At 36.8% G+C, this 22881-nt stretch overlaps 1 protein-coding gene across 2 annotated transcripts in view; it reads right to left on the reverse strand.

Moving 5' to 3' along the window:
- Positions 1-22881, reverse strand: part of Tyr (tyrosinase) — a 62050-nt gene that overhangs the window by 32568 nt on the left and 6601 nt on the right. The window contains exons 2-3 of one of the 2 annotated variants that reach the window (XM_038314239.1): positions 18306-18522; positions 9484-9631 (exon numbers count right to left, since the gene is read on the reverse strand). In XM_038314239.1, coding sequence (XP_038170167.1) covers positions 9484-9631; positions 18306-18522 — 365 coding nt within the window. The remainder of the gene's footprint in view (positions 1-9483; positions 9632-18305; positions 18523-22881) is intronic. The other variant, XM_038314240.1, reaches the window with a different exon arrangement.

Raw genomic sequence — 22881 nt, forward strand, 5'->3', positions numbered from 1 at the left:
AGCTCTATTGCCAACAAATAATCTTTTATCATTTCAATTGTATTTCATTGAAATTCTAAAAGAGACCACCGAAATGAAACCATGCTTACATTGGAGTTAGCATTATTGATTCCTTTGCCACATGAGGAACAAAATAGCCATGCTAGACTGAAGAAAGAACCCTGAATTGGTGGTCAGAGGACTCTGATTAAATCATCCTCTTAATCACTTAATCATGTATGGGTTTTGAAGCTAAGTATTCACTCATTCAAGTCTCACTATTTTATTATCTAAAATTAATATTGCAATGTTGGCACAATAATAAATGAGAAACAAAGGGAGAGGTCTAAAGTGCTGCCCTTCTTAATGTGTTTTGAATTCCTTGCGTGGTTCTTGTACCTGATACTCTTCTACTTTTCTTTTAGCAGTTCCTCAGTGCCCCAACTCCCACTAATGCAAACATATCTGTTTCTTGAACTTCCTTTGTTTCAGTATCAGAGGTTTGTTTTTACTTAGTTTTTGAGTTCAATGTTTAATTACTAGCCACAAAATTACATGAGGTGCAAGTCCAAGGTTTCAGGCTCTTCATGGTATGAGTCATCTACCATGTCTGGGAAACATACCGCTTCATTAATTTATTGGATTTTGTTATAACAGTACTTTCATTCACTTATTGCAGATTTCCAGGAACCTCAGACTTATGAAGGAATTTCAGTCCTAACTGTGAGCCCAAGTCCTTCATTTATGTCAAAATCCTAGCTAGTAAGTTACAGAGACTTATATCCCAACAGTCAGTCAAGGATAGGTACAGTTCAGTGGTGTGAGCAAGGGCTTTGATACCCTTCTTTCTGGAGATTTCACAGAAGAGGGATCGCTGTGAATAAAAGCTTCTGTGTGATTCCCCTTCCGCGAAACATTTTACTCCTGGTTTGTTAAGGTAAATATGATATTTGAATTTTGATCTATTTCTTGCCTCTCTTCTCTCAAAGATGAAGAGAGTTTTACTGCTTCTTGTTCTTGTGAGAAGAATGACATTTAAACAAACCTTGTTCTTTTGATCAATATGTACATCTTTCTCTGATGGATAAAGATGTTAAAGAAAGCTATTTGACTGGCATTCCACTCTGTCTTTTCCTACATCCAACAGACCTGTACTCTCCTTATTATTCTAGATTATGTGACAGTTTGTACTCTACAAATGTGTCTTGTCTTGATGCTAGGGATGGGAATAACATTTGTATTATGCATCCTACTAACAGAAACACTCAAGGAATCACAATTATATTAGTAATATAAATTCTTGAAGTTAAAAAAATCAGAAATAAAGTGGAAATTAACATTTCCTATGCATATTTTGTACTTTACTAGTTGTTATTTGCTTAATTTATCATTTAAGAGCAAAATGGAAAATTTTCACTTTAAATATAGCTTTCAAATAGAAACCATTTAACCTTTCATAACTCAATTTTTAAAGCAGATCATTGTTCTTCACTTCTAATATTTTTCTACCATTCCTTTGGCAAAATTCCTATAAATCATTACCTCATTGACTTGACATTTATTATTAAACTAAAAATCTACTCTAAAAATTATTTTTCTCCTTTGTCTTCCTACCACATTATTAAAATATTCTCTCCAATTGCATTTGCTATTTCTATTTGATCTACCTTCAGCTAGAGTTCAATTTTTGTCCTTACAACATCTTAAAAGGTTAAATGGGCTCCCAACCCCAAATCAATATATTGAAACATGACTCCGCAGAACCTCATGGTGTGACTTGATATAAAGACAGACTCAGAAATTGTCTATTAAGTTAAATAAATTGTTAGTGGATCTGCAATCAGATATGACCAGTATCTATAGAAGAAACAGATACCGGACACAGATGCACACAGGGAGGACATGAGGATACAGGAAAGATGGCTGTGTATAAGCCAAGGACAGAAATCCTCAGGAGAATTCTTGACATTGGTTGTAAGCATTTATTCTTTGAGCTATGTTAATATAAATGTCTGCTCATACTAAGTATCTGGGTATTTTAAATTGTTTAGAAGATTTTAAGCATTGTATATGTGCCAAATATTACCAAGCATTTGCTTTCAAATTTACTTCTGATCTTAAGTCTCTAAGTAAGGAAGATAAGATTTTCCCACAGCTTGCCTTGGTTAAATATCCTGTTGTCATGTTAAATACTCTTTACTGTCTCTGAGAACTAATAGTTTGCATTCCTCCCCACTTAGCACCAACCTGTCTGTGAGGGGATTATTCTGACTGTGCCCTGAAAATTTTGGATCATGATCTTAAGAATCTCTTCAGATTTAACAGTTCAATGATAATGACGAAGACCTAATTTTCTATCCACTGCTCTCAATTAAATATTTAGGTTAATAATATTATAATACCCCTCCTTCAAAGCATATCGATCCTACAAATCGTTGAGAGATTTTCTTCATTATAGGACATGTTTCAGGTTACTAGTCAGAGCAACTGATTTATGTATCACAAGATAGAGTACAAGTCAATGTCCCTGGATGATATATTTTATCCCACAACAAATGTTATTGATAACCCATAGTGGCTGCCTGCCTCAAGATTATCAATTACACGGCACTTTAGGAAGTCCTAGTGGGTGGTTTCTGTGTGTAATGGATGTTGTTAGATTCCAGAGGTGATCAATATATAGACTTTGTCAGCAGAGAGCTCAAGATATAGTGGGAAAGACAGGCATGAATCAATCTAACAAAGACAAACAGTTTTAGGAGCTAAATCTAACAGAATAAGGAGCTGTGGGAATATGGTCAAATTTGATTATAGTGGCACAATGGCAATTTATTATAGGAAATTAATTCTAATACAGAGGAGAAAACAAGGAAGCATTTTAAACCTGGTTATGGTCCAATAATAAGAAGAGAAACAAACCTGTCAGAGACAGGTTCTCCTCTGACATCCATCTGATGGCAAGAGCAGAGTTGAAGATATTTCTGATTTCTGAGATTACCTCCTTCCATAACCCTGTCTTTTTGCCTTTCTGAGTAAGCTTCAGCCTCCAGTCACCAGTTGGGAAGCAATGTGTTGTTCATTCCTGAAGTCCCAGGGACCTGCCTTGCTGCCACCAGTCTGCTTGGATTACTATGCTGCTGATTTGGTACAGCATCTGATTTGAGGGCATATGGTTTGGTGTAGCCTTCTTAGCAAACTAGCCCAGGGACACTTGATGAGTACAGTAGAAGGAGAGCCTGGCTGGCAAACAGAGCCAAAAAACTTCTGTGGAAGAGAAAATTAATCTGTAGTTGATGATGGAGGCAGGTTCGTTATTCCTAAAATGTATTAGTTCCTGTAGGATTGTCCTACACTCAAAAGGCAATAATGTTATCAATACTAGAGAGCACTAAGAAAATAGTAAATAGAGAATACGTAGCAATTTATAAAGAGCCTTCTTATTCCATATGAGAGATAGTCTTCGTATACTGTGTTGCAATTTATAAAGTTGAGACACATTATTTGGAAGAAGGTGTCTATTCACACAGTCTCACTGTTGTGTCTAATAACATCAGTCTAGGGTGTAATAAGCAGTTAAAATGTCTTGTGAACTTGTAACTCTAACTGGCAACAGACCCCCATCTTGGTCAATCTGGCTTTAGACTGCCAGTGTTGTAATTCATGCTACTTGGAAGGTGTCACTCTGTAGCAACCACATTCCTTGACTTCTGTTAAAAACAACCGTTGTGATATAGTTCTAGCTTTCCCATTGGGAGAAGAGTATCTTTTCTTTGTCTATAAAGACAAACACCTTTTATTAAGTATTTTATGAAGGATATTAGTAGCAGGGGATTAAACTCTCCATAATCGTACTATTTATATAAAATGTACTGACATGGCAATTAACTGGTGTGATGGCAGGATCTGTAAGTATTAAATGAGTCAATTTACAAGACAAACAAAGAACTGGGTATATAGTTAATTTCTTATAATTGTTACTTATGCTCTTTATATTTTAGTGGACTTTATAATAACTGGAGATAATATGAACTTTCTTTTACGTGTTGAGGTAGCTGTGGGCTGAGCATTTTTACTCCCAAATGCTACCAACCAAAGTCAAAGGAATGTCTCAAGGAGTCTCCAGTCATAAATATATTGAATAATAGTAAAAATTTGCTTTGTGATCAACACAGTGTTAGTACTATCAATGAAGGGACACTTTCATAATATTTTCAATTTCATTGCCAATTGTCCTTGCATGTTAAGTCACAATTACCACAGAAGCCAAATGTTACTATAAATTTACTCAATTTACATTCTATAGACTGGGCAGAACCAGGTGGAGATGTGAAATGCATGGTGATTCCTGCTTGTTAAAGTTCATTATGTCATTTATGGATTATAAATGTTACTTATGTTTGCTGAAAGTACAGATTGGATTATTATAGTACTAAATGTACAGACTTTAGTACTATATGTGTGAAGAAGTGTACTTGCTTTTGAACATCTAAAGTCTTGAGTTGTTACGTGATAAGCAAACAATGTCTTCGTGAAGCTCCATTCTGCTTCCAGTCGTTTATCTACAGTCTGTGCTACTCACCAACAATCCATTGTTTCCTGAGAAAGGCATCATTTTCTCAAAGGTTGAAAATGGAAACATTGATAACAAACTAAATTACATCAAAATGAGACATGGATTCTAAGCCTTAACACAGTCAAAAATTTCCAAAGGGAAATTTGAAGAGTAGCCTGTAGAGGAATTTAATGGGAACATTTGCATATAAAGCTGTCACTATGACACATTTTGCTAAGTTGGGAGGGTATTTCAGAAGCTGAGGCTGGACAGACATCATGTGATATATGCCAGGAATATGCATTCAGCACCTTGAGATTAACTGTCAAACAGAAGTCTTCATTAAACCAATCTATGGAGTGTAGGCTTCAAAATCAATATGTATCCCCAGAAATCATGCTACAAACACTGGTAAGAAGAAAACAAATATTTCTATTATATTTTGAGAGTTGTAGGAAAAATAATGCCCATTTCCTTCCATTCGAGTTTTCAGAACTGACTCTATCATTGGTATTATTAAAGAAGTATATTTATCCATTTCTAAATATTAACAAATTGAAAAACTAACACGTTTGTATCTAATCTAAATGCCAGGGATAGCCCATTAACATTTATTCATGTTTTCTTTTTATTTATTAATAAGTAGAATAATATATATAAGACACATATGCAGTTGAAGTACTTGAATACCAAGTAGCCTTCTTCTTTTTATAATGTAAATAACACTGTAAAGTGCATCAATTATAAATACATTAACATTATTTTAGTGTTCACTAAATTTCCCAGTAGCATGCAAGAGCTCGCTACAGTTTACTTTTTAGAAGGACAATAGGAAATATATTAAGCCAGTTCTCCTACCCATGTTCTTAATTAGCATATTTTAGTTGTGCACTATAATCCTTCTTTATTCCCTCAGCCACAAATACTTGGTGTATGCTGAGTATAGAAAAAACAACCAGGTCGAGATTGATCAAATGAGACTTAAAGTAAAAATTGACGATCTGTTTAAATAAACTAGTATAGATGATTAAAATACAATAAATTAAGGTCTACAGATGACTCCCCAAGGGAGGCCTTACCAGCTCTGAGGAGTGGATAGGGACCAGGGATGGCAGAGGAGGTGGCGAGAGAAGGGGAAGGAGGAGGAACTGTGGTTGGTATGTAAAATGAAAAATATTTAAACAAGAGAAAAGAAAAGAAAAATGAAGAAAAGAATCACTGGACTTAAAATAATTTGATTGTAGGGCCCGGGTCTGCCCTTGTTTCTGGGGCTCACCTTGAGGACGGTTTTTGGTCAGACGACTAAGCATCCTCTTTGTTCCTGTGCTCCCTCTGCCCCGCCTGGTGATTTGTTGTAGGGCATTGTTGACTCTATTGTTGGTATGGTAATTTCCCACCTGCCTAGGTGGGAGTCCTTGTGCAGCAGTTAGATATGGTAATTTCCCACCTGCCTGGGTGGAATTCCTTGGGCAGGAGTGGGGTATATAAGATTTTCCCCAAGGCTAAATAAACGGCATTCGGCTGATCTCCTTTCGAATGACCCAGGTCTCTTTGTGTGTTCTTTCAATCTCCAGGCCCTTGTCCGACTCGCGTAAGGTACAATGGCACACAAACTGTACCGAGGGGGTAACACAAAATCGGGTGTTACAATTGGAGGCCCCGCCGGGATCATCAACTACAGTCGGAGACCCATCTGCGAGATCGGGAAGTAGGGATTCCTGAGAGGTCGCCCTCGGAAGTCTGGCCAACAGGTAAAAAATTGAATGATGAAGGTGTATTGGTTATGGGTGCAAATAATTCTGTTTTGGAGAAACAAGGCACCGGTATTAAAGTTGAGACAACACAAGAGATCGTTAAGATGGTTTTAGAGTTTAGTCCCTGGTTTCTACATGCAGGGGGTTTTAATATTACTGATTGGGAGCAGGTAAAGGCTGACCTTCAAAATGCTCTAAAAGATCGAGGGCCAAAAAAATTCCCCATAACAATATTTTCGCTATGGCGCTTAGTCAGAGATGCTCTTCTCAATGATGATGTTAAAGTAAAAGAACAATTAAAAAATTTAAACAAAACCCTTGAGGAGATTCAAAAAAAAAATCTATGAGTTCTATTAAGAGTTTTGAAAAACAAAAAGTTAAGAGTATTAAAAGAGATATAAAACAAAAAAAATTTTAAAAAAGGAGATTACACTGATAAAAAGGTTAAAAAAAAAAACAAATAGAGATGTCTCCATAAGACCTCCGCCACAAAATACATTTCTTGACACTTCAAATCCTTATACCAATGCTTCCACCCCTATAGACTTAGAGACAAAAATCCAAGAGATCCAAAACAGATTAAATAATCTAAATAGAGAGAGACAGATTTATCCTGTTATAAAAATTATTGATCCACAAAAACAGAGGGTCAAACAACATAACCCCCTGGCCTTTAAGGATATTAAACAGTTAAAAAAAACAGTTATAAACTATGGACCTCATGCTCCTTTCACTATAGCTTTTTTAAAATCCTTTACAAAACTCAACCTTATACCCAATGACTAGATACAGCTTTACAGGGCTTGTCTTTCAAAAAAAGATTATTTGTTATAAAAAGGTAAAATACAAAAAAATTACAAAAAGACAACACAAAAAAATGCCGAGACGGGTTTCCCCCAACATAACCTTAACAAATTAACTAATAAAGGACAATATGCTGATTTAACAGCACAAATTACATATGATCCTTGTCTTATTATTTTTGTCAAAAAGTTTTACACCCCCATAAAAATAAAAATTTAAATGTCTTTATCTGGTTATACAAGGACATTTATAACACTCAAGTGATGGGTAGGGTAATTGTTTCTGCCCTTAAAAAAGGTCAAGATAAAACCACATTAAAAAATTGTTTTCAATATAAAAGGTCAAGACACACAAAAAAAAACTGCCCTACAAATAAAAAAATGGTTAATCGGTAAAATGAAAAATATTTAAACAAGAGAAAAGAAAAGAAAAATGAAGAAAAGAATCACTGGACTTAAAATAATTTGATAAGTTACCCAGAGAAATTAAGAGTAGTATCCCTTGACTTCTAGATATTGGTACAGTCCATCACTCTATGCTTACTAACAACCTCAGTTATGAATAACATATAGTGGGTGCCCAACTCGTCCTAATTATTTCTTGAATAACATTGAATGAAAACATAAAAATAATGAGATCTTCTAAAATATTGTTACCCAAGAATTGTCAGCTAGTAATAGTAGATAAGTTTGCAAGATTCTACACCTAAATAACATACGCTGTTCCTTTATAGTACTATTCTTGTTATCATTTAAAATATTAAAACTTTTTAAAGTAATGCACTTGTTGAAGAATGATTATTCAAATTGCTGGGGAATAAGAATATTATAACTCACTATTTTAGAGTATTGTTAAGTTTATTTCTACCACATAGCAATATAACTAAAATGATATTATTATATTATTTCTATTATGTACATACCCCAAAGGCTCTATATCAGCAAGTCAGCTGGGTCTTGTCTTACTGCCTACTATTCACACATATCTGCTTAGTTTGTTTAATGGCTTATGTGCCTATTATAACCTCAACTTCTTCATGACTTCTCCTAAAGACCACATTTAGAGATAAGAAAAGGAAAACAGAATACCTCCATGATTTCTCTAAGCACCCAATGATATTCATTGAGGAATTCTAACTATTAAAAAATGTAGAGCTCAATAAAATATAATAAAAAAGGAAAAAATGTTTTACACCCAGTGATCCATGCTGGTAGCAACCATTCCCAACACATTGCTGTTTCTGTTAAAATCCTGAAATGTTAGATATCAGGAGAGATGACAGCTGCTTCTCTAAGGTCCCAATGACTAACACTTTACCCAAGTCTTCTCACACCCACGTACCTGTTTGTTTTAAAAATAGTAATGAGCCAAATGAGTTCCAAACCATGCAATTTCCTGTGAAACAATTACATGTCTTTATCTCGCCCATGAAAACTGTCATTCTCTTCTTTTCATTTTTTTTATTTAAAAAATCACTTTTTATTTTACATACCAACTCCAGTTCCCCATTTTTTTTTTTTTGATGCAAAGATTCATTTATTTTATGTATGAATGTTTTGTTGCATGTCTGTCTGGGCACCACCAGGCATACTTGGTACCCTTTTTTTTTTTATATATATTTAAAAATTTCCATCTCCTTCCCTCCTCCTCCCCCCTCCCTCCCCTCCTCCTCCCCCTTCCCTCCCCTCCCCTCCACCCATACCTCCCCTCCCTCCCTCTCAAGGCCAAGGAGCCATCAGGGTTCCCCACTCTATGAGGAGAAACCTGGTGTTAGAAAAATTCCCAGGAATCCACAAGACTGACCCCAGCTAAGACTCCTAGCAATCGTGGAGAGGGAGCCCGAAAGGGCCTTTCCCTTTAATCAGAAAACTGTCATTATTTTTCCCTCTGTACTCGGTTGATTGCCTACATTCACGATTTTATTCTTGACCTCAAACATTTGCAAGCTTTCAAATCCTCAGCACTGGAGCTACATAGCCTAAGGAATCATGATAGCAGTTGGGAGTTTGACATTCCCTTTCTCAAGTCAACCTGTAGTTATTGACTCTTTAATATTAGATTCTGAATCTATTCCCTAGTCCTAATCTCATATTAAATAAAAAGCAGCCTACACTGTTCCAGATACGTCTGAATTGACACCTGAACTGATACTGTAGCCTAACTTGAATTTTTCTCCTTCCTTATCATGCCTTCCCACTTACTGATTTCTCTTCACTACATATTGCTTCCATAAAGATTTGCACTTTAGCCTTTGCTTAGGGTCTCTCAAGGTAACAGACTTTACCAACATAATTTATAAATGTTTGGTAAGATAACTAAAATTTATATGATAGTCACACTGATAGTCCATTTAAATCCAGTGAGCACATAATTTGTGAAGAAATGTCAACCAACCTGTCCACAAAAGCATGATGAAGAAGAAAAATGGGATCATTGGCTGATCCCTGGACTTGGGACATTGTTCCGTTCATATAGATATGCAAAGCATTGTGCATGCTGCTTTGAGAGGAGTCTGCTATCCCCGTGAGTGGATTGGCAAATCCTGTTGATGAAAAAGATAATTATTAAAATTAGTTTACCTAAATGACTGAAAAATCTAAGTGATTATCTCACCTCATCTGTAACTATAGAGGAAAGCCTAATTAAACAAAAACAAAAAACAGTAAGTAAACTCATTTGATGTTTCATTCTGAATATCCATTGAGATCTTTGTAGAGCTGAAAAGTATCAGGAAGGGTACACGGTGTGGTGAATTAATTGGTGAGTTAGGCCGAGTCATTGCAGAATCTCTCCTGATGCCTCTCTGTTAAGCCCTTTGACTACTACTACAGTGTGCTAGGAACCCTTTGTAATCATCCCCATTCACTCTCATTTAAATGTGAAACAAGCCCGAGAGGAGTCCTTACAGTGTCTTTGTAACTTCTTGCCCTCTGGTTCTAATAAATACTTTAATTTTGGATCCTGGTTCCAGAAGAAGCATGAAATTTGTCATCAACCTTATTTCCATTAATCTGTAACTGTCCTAGGGACATCAGGTCATAATGTTTTTATTTTTGTAGAATATTCATTTCACAGCTAATTAGAACTCATTCTCAAAAACAAAATCAAGTCCTCATCTTTCTGTAAGGTCACTGTTAGAACATACAAAACCCTACACTCCATTTTTTAGGTTGGTGACGTTTAGGGATATACTAATCAAATAAAATGTATGTAACAGTTCATCACAGTCATGGTACACTTGGAAACTGGTAAGAAAATATAAAGCAACCATTTACACTGAAGAAAAGTAAGTATATAAGGTAGCATATGTGATGCTTAGCTTGATTTAGTCATTCTGTAAGGTGTATACCAGCATCATAATATCATGTACCATAAATAAAAACAATTTTATTTCTCAATTAAAAGTAAGATAAAAGTAAATTAACCTAATACACTGTAGTGAGGAGCAGATGGGCTGCATTCCTGCCGCCCTGCTCCTGGCCGTCTGGCTTCTGCACGGCTAGCTTAAAACCCGAAATAACAACACACAAACTGTATTCATTTAAACACTGCCTGGCTCATTAGTTCCAGCCTCTTACTCACATCTTGACTAACCCATATCGAATAATCTGTGTAACACCACAAAGTGGTGTCTTACCAGGAAAGATTCAGCATGCCTGACCTGGTGGCTGGCTTCATGGCATCTGGCATCTCTCTGAGGAGAGGCACGGAGGTCTGACTAACTTAGGAGAGGCATGGCATCTGACTGAGCCATCTACCTCACTTCCTTCTTCCTGTTCTGTCTACTCCACCCACCTAAGGGCTGGCCAAGGCCGTTCCTTTATTAAAACAGAAAACCCTCCCACATCAATACACTTTTCTATGGCTTAATCATTAACATTTCATACTTCGGCAACATTGGCACTAATTATTGTAATATTTTTCATTTTTGACATCATAGATAATGTTACGACCTCTGAAAAATGCTGTATGAAAAGTAGAAACAAGATGATTTTTTTCTAAAAATAATTATACAAGATGATTTTGAGGGTGCAGTAGGGTCAGGAGTTCTTCTAACCTCTCAGTTATGCGTGTTTTAGAAAATTATAGTAGATAAGGATGGAAAAATAGTTTCTCTCCAAACTGCCTATGCTTTGTATTCTTCTGAGAACCTGGTGTACTGCATAGCCTTGTTTAAGAACACCGATGCAAGCAGGGCAGTGGTGGTGCTCGCCTTTAATCCCAGTACTCGGGAGGCAGAGGCAGGCGGATCTCTGTGAGTTCGAGACCAGCCTGGTCTACAAGAGCTAGTTCCAGGACAGGCTCTAGAAACTACAGGGAAACCCTGTCTCAAAAAACCAAAAAATAAAAAATAAAAAAAAAATAAAAACACTGATGCAGTAGGTTATTTACTAGAAAGAAATACAGCGTTCATCAATTTAGGTAAATTTTCTGCCTCACTTTTGCCATTGATATAATAGGGGAAAGCTAAACATATTTCTTAGGATGTAAAAACTAATTCTGATGGCTGGTGTGAAAGCACCTAGCATCGATCTGGTAGCAGCAGAAGCATCCTGAGTAATAACTTCCTGCTCTGCCGTCTGGTTTAGTTGATAAATGTGTGCTCGTTGCTGAATCTGCTAACAAAAACATGCCTTTTCTGTGTGTGGCCGACAGAGGTTGGCAGTAAGATAGTTACCTACAAGGGGACTTTAAAGATTTCTAATGTGGGACAATTAGAGATCGAAATGATACTAATATGAAAAATATATTATTTTCTCTTTTACTTCACAGTTCATTTGGAGATGTAGGCTATATAGATTAGAACTACTGAAATTATCTTTACAAAAGAGAAATTATTCCTCTGTCAATTTTACTTCTTGGGTTTTGCTCTTTTCTAAAAGAAAAAAATTACATTACTTCCATAAAGCCAAATTCAAATATCATTCTTGTACATATTCTCATGTGAGCAAAGGGATTCCTTGCAAAGTGGACAATATTATTGGTGTCTCCATTTTACTAATGAGAAAACAGCAGTTTGTAAATTCATATAACACAAGCAAAGTCGAGCTAGAATTTGAATAACGAACAAATGAAACATGACCGTGATTGACTTCCAGACCTGTGATCTTTTCCACATAGCAGGTTGGGTTTCTCCAAATACATCAGAAGCGAAAGCCCCGAAAGTGAGATCAAATAATTTATTGTGACTTCTCATAATAAAAATCAGAGTCTCAAATGCTTCTGTATTGAAAAGATAAATGTACAACAGAGACTGAGAATATAAAGCTAATCTCCTAAAACCTGTGAGGCTACGTGTGAACTTGCTGGATCAACTCAGAAATCTCTTTGTGCTGTGTTCTTCAAATGAGTTTGTGCCCTTGTCACTTTCAAAGTCAGCTGCATTAAGGAATGCACAGAATGTTAGAATGGCTTTTCATTTGCTCATTGTCAGATTCCCCACGGACAGGGAACATCCCACAACCCGGTAGGGAACATGGTAGCAACCCTATATGCCAAAATGGTTCCAAATTCTTTACAAAGGACAGCAACAATAGCTCAACATATTGAGAGTTACATCTTTAAGTTCATTTGTCGTTCCTATGGGAAATTTAGGGACTGCTTTAGATGAATGACATCAGGCAGCTTCAATTTGCCAATCCAACTCCTTTTCTCTTTTATTTCTCCCCCAATTCTCCTCTGGAGAGGTTTGGCTTATTTGTTTGTTTTAGATATCGATGTTTATCTCTGGTACCTGGAGATTTGGATGTAATTGTTTTAGAATTGAATTCAGTCACTTAGAGTCTTAAAAGCCCCTAAGTGATTCTAATGTGCAACCGGGGTTGAAATTTACTGATTTTGACTAAACTGTTCTTTGTTCTCCAAACCTAAACTATGCTTCAAAATATTTACCTCTAATCACATTATTTTCTTCACATAAACTTTTTATCTTCTCTATTTTGACATTTAAAAAAAGACCCAACAATAATTTTACCTTTAAAATTTCGATGTGCCAACGAATGCTGTAAAGTATTTTCATAGAAGTAGCCTCTCCATATTTTCTTGAAAATGAGTTAGCTACTATATGGCAGGTAATGTAAAGGCATTTTCATGTATATTTTCTTGTTTAACCAGACACCTTTCTTTCAAAGATGTGGGGACATAGGTGACATTGGATATACTTTCTTATCCCTCTTAAGTTTTGATGTGCGAAAACACAGGTGACAAGATTTTCACTAGAGCAAAGCATATTTAACTTAACTGGTTTAATTTAACCTGAAATTAATATTTGAATTATATTAATATTTTAAATGTAATTTGAAAATAGAAATCAGAAAGAAAACAAGACAGCAAATTCATCTTAGTTCATGTGAGGAGATAAATTATTCTTAAACATAAGAGACTTAGCAGAAAATTATGAACACTGTAATTTCAAAATGACACAATGATTTTGGAAGATTGTATTTAATGAATAGGTCCATTGTTTTGTTTTTTGAGACAGGGTTTATTAGAGTAGCTTTGGACCCTGTCCTGGAACTTGCTTTGTAGACCAGGCTGTCCGTGAACTCACTGAGATCTACCTTCCTCTGCCTCCTGAGTACTAGGATTAAAGGGGTGTGTCACTACCAGCCTGGCTAGATACTTCTAAAGGAGTCATAATGAATATAATTCATAGCAGATATATAAAATAAAATACAGATAGAAAAATTTTAAGTAAGTCTTTAGATATTTTTAAGGTAATCCAACTTCCATTTTTTCTCAAAGAAGATATGATCATAACACCATAAAAGGAATTAGTTATCATAATTTTTATTAGAATATCCTTTTATAAATTATTATATGTGTGTATATGTATGTATGTTGTGTGAGTATTGGTGCCCTCGTAGAGGTCAGAGGACAAGTTGGTGTGTGAAATGGTGATTCATCTGGTGGACAAGTCAATTACAGAGGGGAATCTCATTTTATCTCTCTATATGGCTTAAATAACAGTGACCAGCTATTATCCTAAGAGGGAATATAATGTTTTAAACCAAGTTATCTAGAGACCTTAGAACAGGGAGAAAACACAAATCAAAGACCTGGATTTGACCTACAACAATACCAGAGTGAGGTAGCACCTTGGAAGGCAGTTGCAGGGTAAAGAAACCTTAGATGTTAATGAGATGCCGAATCTTCAGTCTGCAGGAAGCTCGGATCAGGCAGTGAACTGAATAACCCCAGCCTGAGTGGCTAGAAGCTAATTTCATTCACTAAGATAATAGCACTGGAGCTTGGTAGCCCTGTGTTTGAGATCATGAGGTAGAGCAACGCCTGGAGCCAACCCTTTGCTGCTATTCACTGCTTTAAATCCTGAGAACTCTGAATTGCGTCTCTACAGTAAAGTCATGAATAAGAAACCTTTCTAATTTAAATTTAGTTTTTTGAGAATTTCATATGTGACTACTATTATTTATAAATTTTCCATCCTCTGCCCACGCTTTACTCTTGAATACATGACCTCTTTTATACATATTTTTATACACACATACACCATCTCCTGAATCCAATCAGTGTTTCCCAAATGTGTGTGTGTGTGTGTGTGTGTGTGCGCGCGTGTGTCTGTGTTAAGGTATCACTACATAGGATTGGACAACAAATTAGTAATCTCATCCCTAGAGAAAAATGAATCTCCCCTCAGGACCAATTGATTTTCTATGGATTCTCTACTATGAGTAAAGACTTGAGAAATTTTGCTTATTTGCCTAGCTGGGACAAGTGAGTTCTTCATTATGGAGGAGGTTGTTGTTAAGGTGAACATACTGTTGAGATATCTTGGGTATAACATCCCCGCCATGTCTAGAAGACACTCTCTAGCTGCAAGTGTTCGGATCCACTAGATATAACCTGCTGTCTCTTTCGTGATATTCCTTGAGTCTGAGGAGGAGTAGCACTGTAGATGAACCAATAGGACTGGACATCTTATAGTCACATAGTCTCTGTATTTTGACCAGTTGTGAATATCTGTGACACCCGACCCAACCTGCAGCACTTTTCTTTCGCTCAGGCTTTAACAAAATGAAATGCCTTTGCTCCACTTCTGTGCCTACACTATGTCCAATAAATAATATAATATAACATTTAAAAATATTATTACTGATGGTTAAGAGTTTTGCCAAAGAACGCGAAGTTCTCAAGTTTCATTAAGGGCAGAGTCTGTTTGTTTTGCAAGGTCACGAATGTTAGCATTTGTAGAACTTTTGTTAATCCCGGCAAAGTCAGGGGAAACATGCTGTCCTATTAGACAGTAAGTGCCAAACTGTATACCTTCATTTCTGCCCACAGGCTATGAGGTGCCATGGCATGAGGAATTGCCTTCTAACATTTAAAAAAAAAACTACATTTATACCATTCACCTTTTTAAATAAAATTTTTAAGTGAACATACACAATAATGGTCTCATTATGGACTCTTTAGACATATGTATCATAAGTACTTTCCTCTCCTTTCTTCTGATCCGACACTACACACTTCTAGATGCTTCCTTTGTTTCCTCTGTTAACAGCAGTATTTGTCTATTGCATGTGCTCCATTTATCTTATTTATAGTTCTCTTAATATCTCTGTCTTTCCATCATAATTCATTTTCCAGATTCATGACCCACACATGCATATCTACAACTATATTTATATACATATATATGCATTTGCAAATATACATAAATATATAATTTTAAACTTATGCTCTGTGTGTGAGGAAAAAATGACATCATTTTTGATGTCTTTATGAATCTGACTTATTTTAGTTAATGATTTCCAATTTCATCCATTTCCTTGTAAATGTCATGACTTTGCTTTTCTTATGACTGCATATATTTCCATTGACTGTATTCAAGACAAAAGATTAGGGTAGCCAGTGAGATCTGGAAGTCCCTTTCCAAAGGTTGCAGAATTAGCATGGGAGAAAAGGCTGTTGGTCAAGAACAAGGCTGGGCACCTTTGCCCAAGGCCAATGTATAACAAATAAAGCATTTTGCAACAAAGTGAATGCTATTCAAGTAGCCCAGAGAGCCCATGTGAGTCATTGTGTAGCAATGATGCTGAGCTTCCAAGACTTTGCTTTGCTTAGGCTCTCTTCCTTTAGAGGAAGCTTTTCTCTAAAAACAAACAAACAAATCAAGAAAAACACAACTGCTGTGTTTCTGCTCCTAACCACTCTGCTCCTGTTCATTCCCTGATTCTCTAAAAGGGATTCAAGAACCTGGAACCCTCGAGAGGTTCCTTCCAAACCACTGTCTCTGCTGATATTGTATGCACAACAATATTGCCCACCCTTTGCCACAACTTTGAACCCTATGGGTCATCGGAGTGCAATGTTCTTGCTTTCTGTACATTGTCCTTAAACAAACTAGATGCAGGTTTGGGGCTGCCAACTCACCAGGTGAACAAGGGTAGCCTCATTATTTAACATTGCCAAACCTGAGAATAATGATGTAATCTACAGGAGACATTCATAAAATTTGAAGCAACATCACACAAAGTGGTGACAGGATGTTCTTTCACATAATAATTGTTCTTTTTAGAGCATAATTTTATTGCTGTAAGAGAAGGATCGTAATCTTTAACAGCAGTCACCTTTAAGATGTGACTTCCTTTCTTGCATTACTTATGGGTGTAAGGCTTTAGGATTATAGTTTGGAATGAAAGAAGAAAAGGGAGCCCTCTCTGTAGCTTTTCCCCCAAGTAAAGGTCTACAGTGCCAAATGGTCCCTCGTTCTCTTGTCTTCGTCAGTCTTGCTATTTTGCTGACCTTTCAAAACAGACGGTAAACTCAATCCATAAAGTAGATCACAAGAAGTTAAGGTGAACACAGCACACTAAAGGCAAGGAGAAAGGTTGATAAGATTCTCTTTATGGAGGAGATGAAGATTGCCCACTCGGTAAATTGCAAAGGACTTTTGTGCGGTATCTGGGGGTAATTTCTGAGAGCTTTGTTAGAAGGTAGCCCCTGTATTTGCTCATGTTTAGAATCTGTGACTTGAGTTCATTCATTTTTGTTGCCCTTTAAAATTAGTTTGTTGCTAGGATTGTCTCCTCAATATTAACTGTAGTGAATGTATGGACATATCAAAGGATCTGTTCTGATTGCACAAGAATGAACCGGTACTGAAAGGGAGATCTGAACAGGTGGAGAGACATGCTGAATTAGAGAGTGTTAAAGGATATGAGGAACTACTTCTGGTGAAGTGCAGGTGTTGGGATGTAAGGAGACAGACTCGAATTGACATGAATCGTGTCTTTATTACAATTAACAAACAAAATTGCTTCAAATAACCTAGTCTCTAGGTATGGCTAAATCAGAGAGGAAGAAGCACATTTAGATCTTGAGAAAACACTGGCTTTCCGTAGGGCCGTGTCTCTAATTCCACAGTACAAACAGCTTTAATAATGGAATGATTTTGCTTTGTATTAACATACCTTAATTGAAACACTGTCCCTCTATCCACTACTGTCTCTATGAATGAGAATTTCTGGAAAGACTATGGGATTGCAAAGTCTGGTTGACAAAACAAGTTGGAATATTGCAAATTCAGAATCAAACTATCTTGGGATGTTTTTAATAACTAACAACCATCTTTGTTTTCTTCTGTATGTAACCTAACATCTTTATGATCATTGGGTAAAAGGTTTGTGAAATGCAGACTCCCACTTTTGACCAAAAAACGTCTAAGAATAGAATCCGATACCTTCTGGTGTCTATAGATTGGATATCTCTGCTCTTCTGTATATTGCTTAATTGATGTTTTTCCTGATGTATTTGCAAAGTGTCTTGTCCAGTGATTTTCCTTGTTCTATTACTATAAAGCTTCATAGAACTCTTACCATGTTAGGAAAGAGTATTGGTGGAACCTGATTCCATGTTCTCAGGTCACGGTCACTAACTTCTGGCTTCAGAGAATCTACCTCTTTTGCTTTTTGTTAATTTGAAATAAGAGCTGTTTATTTTATGGAAAACTGCTTGTTATCCCCACTTTTTCACGTGGTGAGGAGAATACACACCTTGCTTTTGTATCACTAAACTGCTGGAATATGTTATGATGTTCTGATCTGGCTAGGTTCACTGTCATTGTGAGTATATGCAAAGCATAGCACTATACAACTGATAGAATTATAAATTCTAAATATATTTGACCCGAGATTCTCTGGAAATAGATGGTAAGCAAGGAGAAAACACACAATTAGTGAAAACAAGGATATTACCTTCCAGTGTATTTCTAAAGCTGAAATTGGCATTTCTATCCATGGTGCCAGTTTCATACTGGGTCAAACTCAGACAAAATTCCACATCTGCTGAAGATGGAAGCCTCGGGGTTTTGGCTTGGTCATGGTTTCCAGGATTGCGCATCAGTGGTCCCTCAGGTGTCCCGTCACATAGAACCTGTTGGCTGTTATACTCTTCTGGTCGGCTACAGATGATCTGTGAAAGACACTTCATGTTAAATGACTTATCTCGGAGTCAAGTAGAGCAGGAAGAAATGTTGCTATTACTCATCACTATTTTCAGTCCGCTTCCTGACAATTAAGTGATACTGTCAAAGGATGCAGTAGAGCTGGCAGGACAACCAAAGGAAGGCCAAAGACAGGGAAGTTGTAGCCCTATGTCTAGTAGTAACTACTTGAAGCATATAACACAGTGGCTTTGGTTTCCTAAGTCTTCTGCACTAAATTGTGATCCAATAGAGTACTTTATATGAATATTTGAGATGCAATTGACTTGGAAAACCCTCTACCATATATTAATCAGCATGTGAGGTTCTAAGTCTCATTATGACAGGAAAGGCAGCTATTGCTCCATGTAGAGTCAAAATCCCATCACATGACCAATAACAAATACCCAACAGAAATATTTATCAAAAATCGTAATACCAAGTACTGGTGATCATTCTATTCCCAGTTTTTGTTTTAGTCATAACATCCATTTTTAATGTCTGGCTTGATATATACATATATATATATAAAACATAGTCTTACTCATGGGAACTTTCAATGCTTAGCTGTTTTCCAAGTTCCTATTTTCCTCTCTAGCAGCTAATTATTTTTAAAAGAATCATAATTCTTCACAGTTTTAGAGGAGAAGTGTTAAGGTTCCATGCTGCATGAACTATTTCATTTAGGTCATGTGGCAATGCTTCCCATATTAATAAAGAAACTGAAGACAGAGGAGTGTGGACAATTTCAAGATAAAAAGAGAGTGTTTCCATCACAAACCAAGCGCTTCAGCTCCATCTTTAGTGTACTCAGAGCTGCTACTTGCTCATTTACGTGCATTTGTGTGTGCATATGCATATGTGGCACGCACACATGCGTGTGCTTGCACATGTGTAGGTATGTGTGTGTGTGTGTGCAGGTACACATGTACAAACATGTTTGTGCATGCCTGTAGAGGCCAGAGGTTGATGTTGAGTGTCTTCCTCAGTCATTCACTATGACGTACATTAAGGCATGGTCTCCCTGGAACAGTGCTCATTCATTTGTCTAGTTTGGCTAGGAAGATTTCTCTGGTAATTTCCCATTTCCATTTTTCAAGCAATCAATGCTAACAGGAAGCTGATACTCCTACTTAGGATTTAAGAGGTCCTGGTTATATGATATCAAATGGGTCCTTAACTCACCAAGCCAGTTCACCGTTCCTTCTTTATACATTTGGTTTTTTTGTTTTGTTTTGTTTTGTTTGTTTGTTTGTTTATTTTTGTTTTTTCGAGACAGGGTTTTCCTGTAGTTTCTAGAGCCTGTCCTGGAACTAGCTCTTGTAGACCAGGCTGGCCTCGAACTCAGAGATCCGCCTGTCTCTGCCTCCTGAGTGCTGGGATTAAAGGCGTGCGCCACCACCGCCTGGCTTCTTTATACATTTGTAACTCATGCAGAGAAGTTCAACAGCCAATGATTTTTATAGCACATCTGTGTCAAAATAAACAACAGAGCTCCTGGTCTTCATCTAGTTTGCATATGATTTTGGCAATCAAGATGCAGCTCTGTGAGATGAAACTTGTTTATTTGAGCACAGGAACCCTTATTAGATTAATTATTTTTGACTGGAGAGAAAGTTCAGTGGTTAAGAGCACTGTCTGCTTTTCCAGAAGAGCCAGGTTCAATTCCCAGCACCCACATCGCAGCTCATTATTGTCTGTAACTCCAGTTCCAGGGGATCTGACACCTTCACACCGATACACACAAATTATTTTTAAAAGATTAATTATTGTACTTAGTGGGAAGAAATGAAGAAAAAAGAAGGAAGACTGCACTAGCAGGTTACTTTGGAATACTTCAGGGAGGCAGAGACAGTACTGACAAGCCACCCAAGGTCAAAGAAAGAAATTTGGCTTCTTTTTATGAATTAAACTGTTGATAGATCAAGGTATAGTTGGGAACTTTCTGGACACAAATTAGACTATCAAATGCCAGACACAATAAAGATCAATGCTTAAAATGATGGTCTAAGCTCTTCCTTCACGTCACTCTAATGCTTTCTTGAAAGTCCTATCTGAAAATACTGTCAGTTACATTGGGGTTTCTAGTTTCAGCAAATCAATGTGGAGGACACACTGAGTTCATGGAGTATTGTTGGTGAGAATTAACAAGTGTTGACTAATCTACCCATTTAGCTTTCATTCCACCAGCCCTGAAACACAGCTGCTCCAACTTTTACCCACATGTCCTGGGAGCTTCAGCTGCTGAAACTCTACTCATCCTGAAAGACAGTGGTAGTTGGTTCTTGCCATTCCTGTCAGTAGTTCCCAAAGACTGGGGACTAAATGGGGCTAGTGCTACAGCATAGTGAGAGACTTCCAACATCCCAGATAGGTAAGGATATTTTCCAAAAAAAAAAAAAATGGGATAGTGCAAGAGTAAAATCATATTGAGCTCCTATGGTATGCTTTCTGACACTATGGCTTTACTGTGAAACACAAAACAGCAGAAGTTATTCAGATTTCAAGACAAAAATTGCAAGTTGATTAATCCTCAAAACTTAGGTCTATTTCTGAGCATTGTGCACTGCAATGGATTTTTGAGCATTGTACACAGCTCATTGTTCTAGTTTGCATTTTTTGCTGTGATCAAAACTGACCAGAACCATCTTAGATAGAAAAGGGTTTACTTGAATCACAGGATGAAGTCTGTCGTAGGAAAAGGCTGTAGTTGAAACCTGAAGGCAGGAAATGTAGCAGAGACAATGGAGGAGTGCTGATTCCTGGCTTGCTTCCCTTGACTGGTGTGACTCGCTCACTTATGCTTCCTCTACAGTCCCGGCCCATTCACCCAAAGATGGCAGTATCCAGCATAGTCTGACTCTTCCCACATCAATCAGAAGTTAAGAGAGTTTCCTATTAGGAAGCCAACATGCTAATCTATTGGAAGTAAGAACTTAAATGAGCCCCCTCTATAACGCTATAAACCTGTTCTTGATGTAGAACTCAGTTCCATATATTCTTTCTATTTATATTTGTTATTTTTATTTATTTATTTTTGGGACTTTTGCAACAGGGTTTCTCTGTGTAACATTCGAGGCTGTCCTGGAACTCACTCTGTAGACCAGGCTGGCCTCGAACTCACAGAGATCTGCCTCCAACAGCCTCCCATGTGCTGGGATTAAAGCCAGGCAACATCACTGCAGTTACATTTTTTTGGCCGTATGTATGGGTGAGTTTCATGACCTACCTCCCAATTACATTAATGAAAATTCTCATATTCCGAGTGTATGCCACTGTTTATGACTTCAAATTTAATCATAGTGTTCATAAGTCGCAAGTATTTTATTTATATCAAATTCATTTCTCTGTACTTTCACACCAAGCAGCCTGCAGCTCAAGCCAGGAAGCATTGGATTTCATTTTGTATGTTGCCCTCCATTTTCTTTTACATTGACTCTGTCAAACATTATTTTCCATTCTCCCTCCAAAACAGGTCTTTTCATCCCCTGTGATCCTGCTGCTGAGACCACACTGCCTCCTCTGCTCTGCGCTCTGCTCGTGTTTCTTTGCACTCCACATTTTTACCTATGACTAAATAGAGACATGTTCACATGGGTCCAAGAGCCTACGTGTTCTTCAGGACCAAGAAAAAAAAAACTTAGTAAAAATGATTACTAATTACTGGCTAAATAGGATCTGACAAAGAAGGGAAATAGTTGTAGATATCCATTCAAATCAGATTGCTTATGCAGCCTAGAAATCCCAATCCAAAAAAATTCAAAATCCGGAATTTTGAAACTCTATATGACAGAAGCCACAGATAGTGTTAAGTGTGCTAAAACTGCATAAAATTATCTTGAAGCTGTAAGGGTAAGGAATGTAAGAAACATAAATGAATTTTCTGTTTAGACTTAAGCCTCATCCTTAAAATATCTATTTCTTTACTAACAAAATATTTGAAAATCTGTAAATACAGCATTGCTGATTCTAAAGCTTTATCTATTTCATTTATTTTTCACATAAATGAGTCATGAATAGTTTCATAAAAGTAGTTTAAGTTCTGACCTGAATGTAACAGTTTGGAAGTCTTTACAGTGTGGATTGACTAGACACCATTGCAGAGACACAGAGGAAATCATTTTCAGTTCTCTTTGACTAATAAATCCTCAAGATACTTCCAAAAGGTCTTATTGCAGAAAAGACTCCTACAGCAGACTTGGTTAAATGGAACTATTTTTGCTGAAATGCCAACTGCCCTGTGACTAAGTGCTTAGGTGATGGAGGCATTAATAATGCCGAGGAAAGAAACCCTGGCTACAGAAATAACGCAGAAAACTTAGCTCCAAATTGTTTATGTTTGTTTCAGA

This window comes from Arvicola amphibius, chromosome 12 (assembly GCF_903992535.2).
Source record: "Arvicola amphibius chromosome 12, mArvAmp1.2, whole genome shotgun sequence".
In the NCBI taxonomy this organism is placed as follows: Eukaryota; Metazoa; Chordata; class Mammalia; order Rodentia; family Cricetidae; genus Arvicola; species Arvicola amphibius.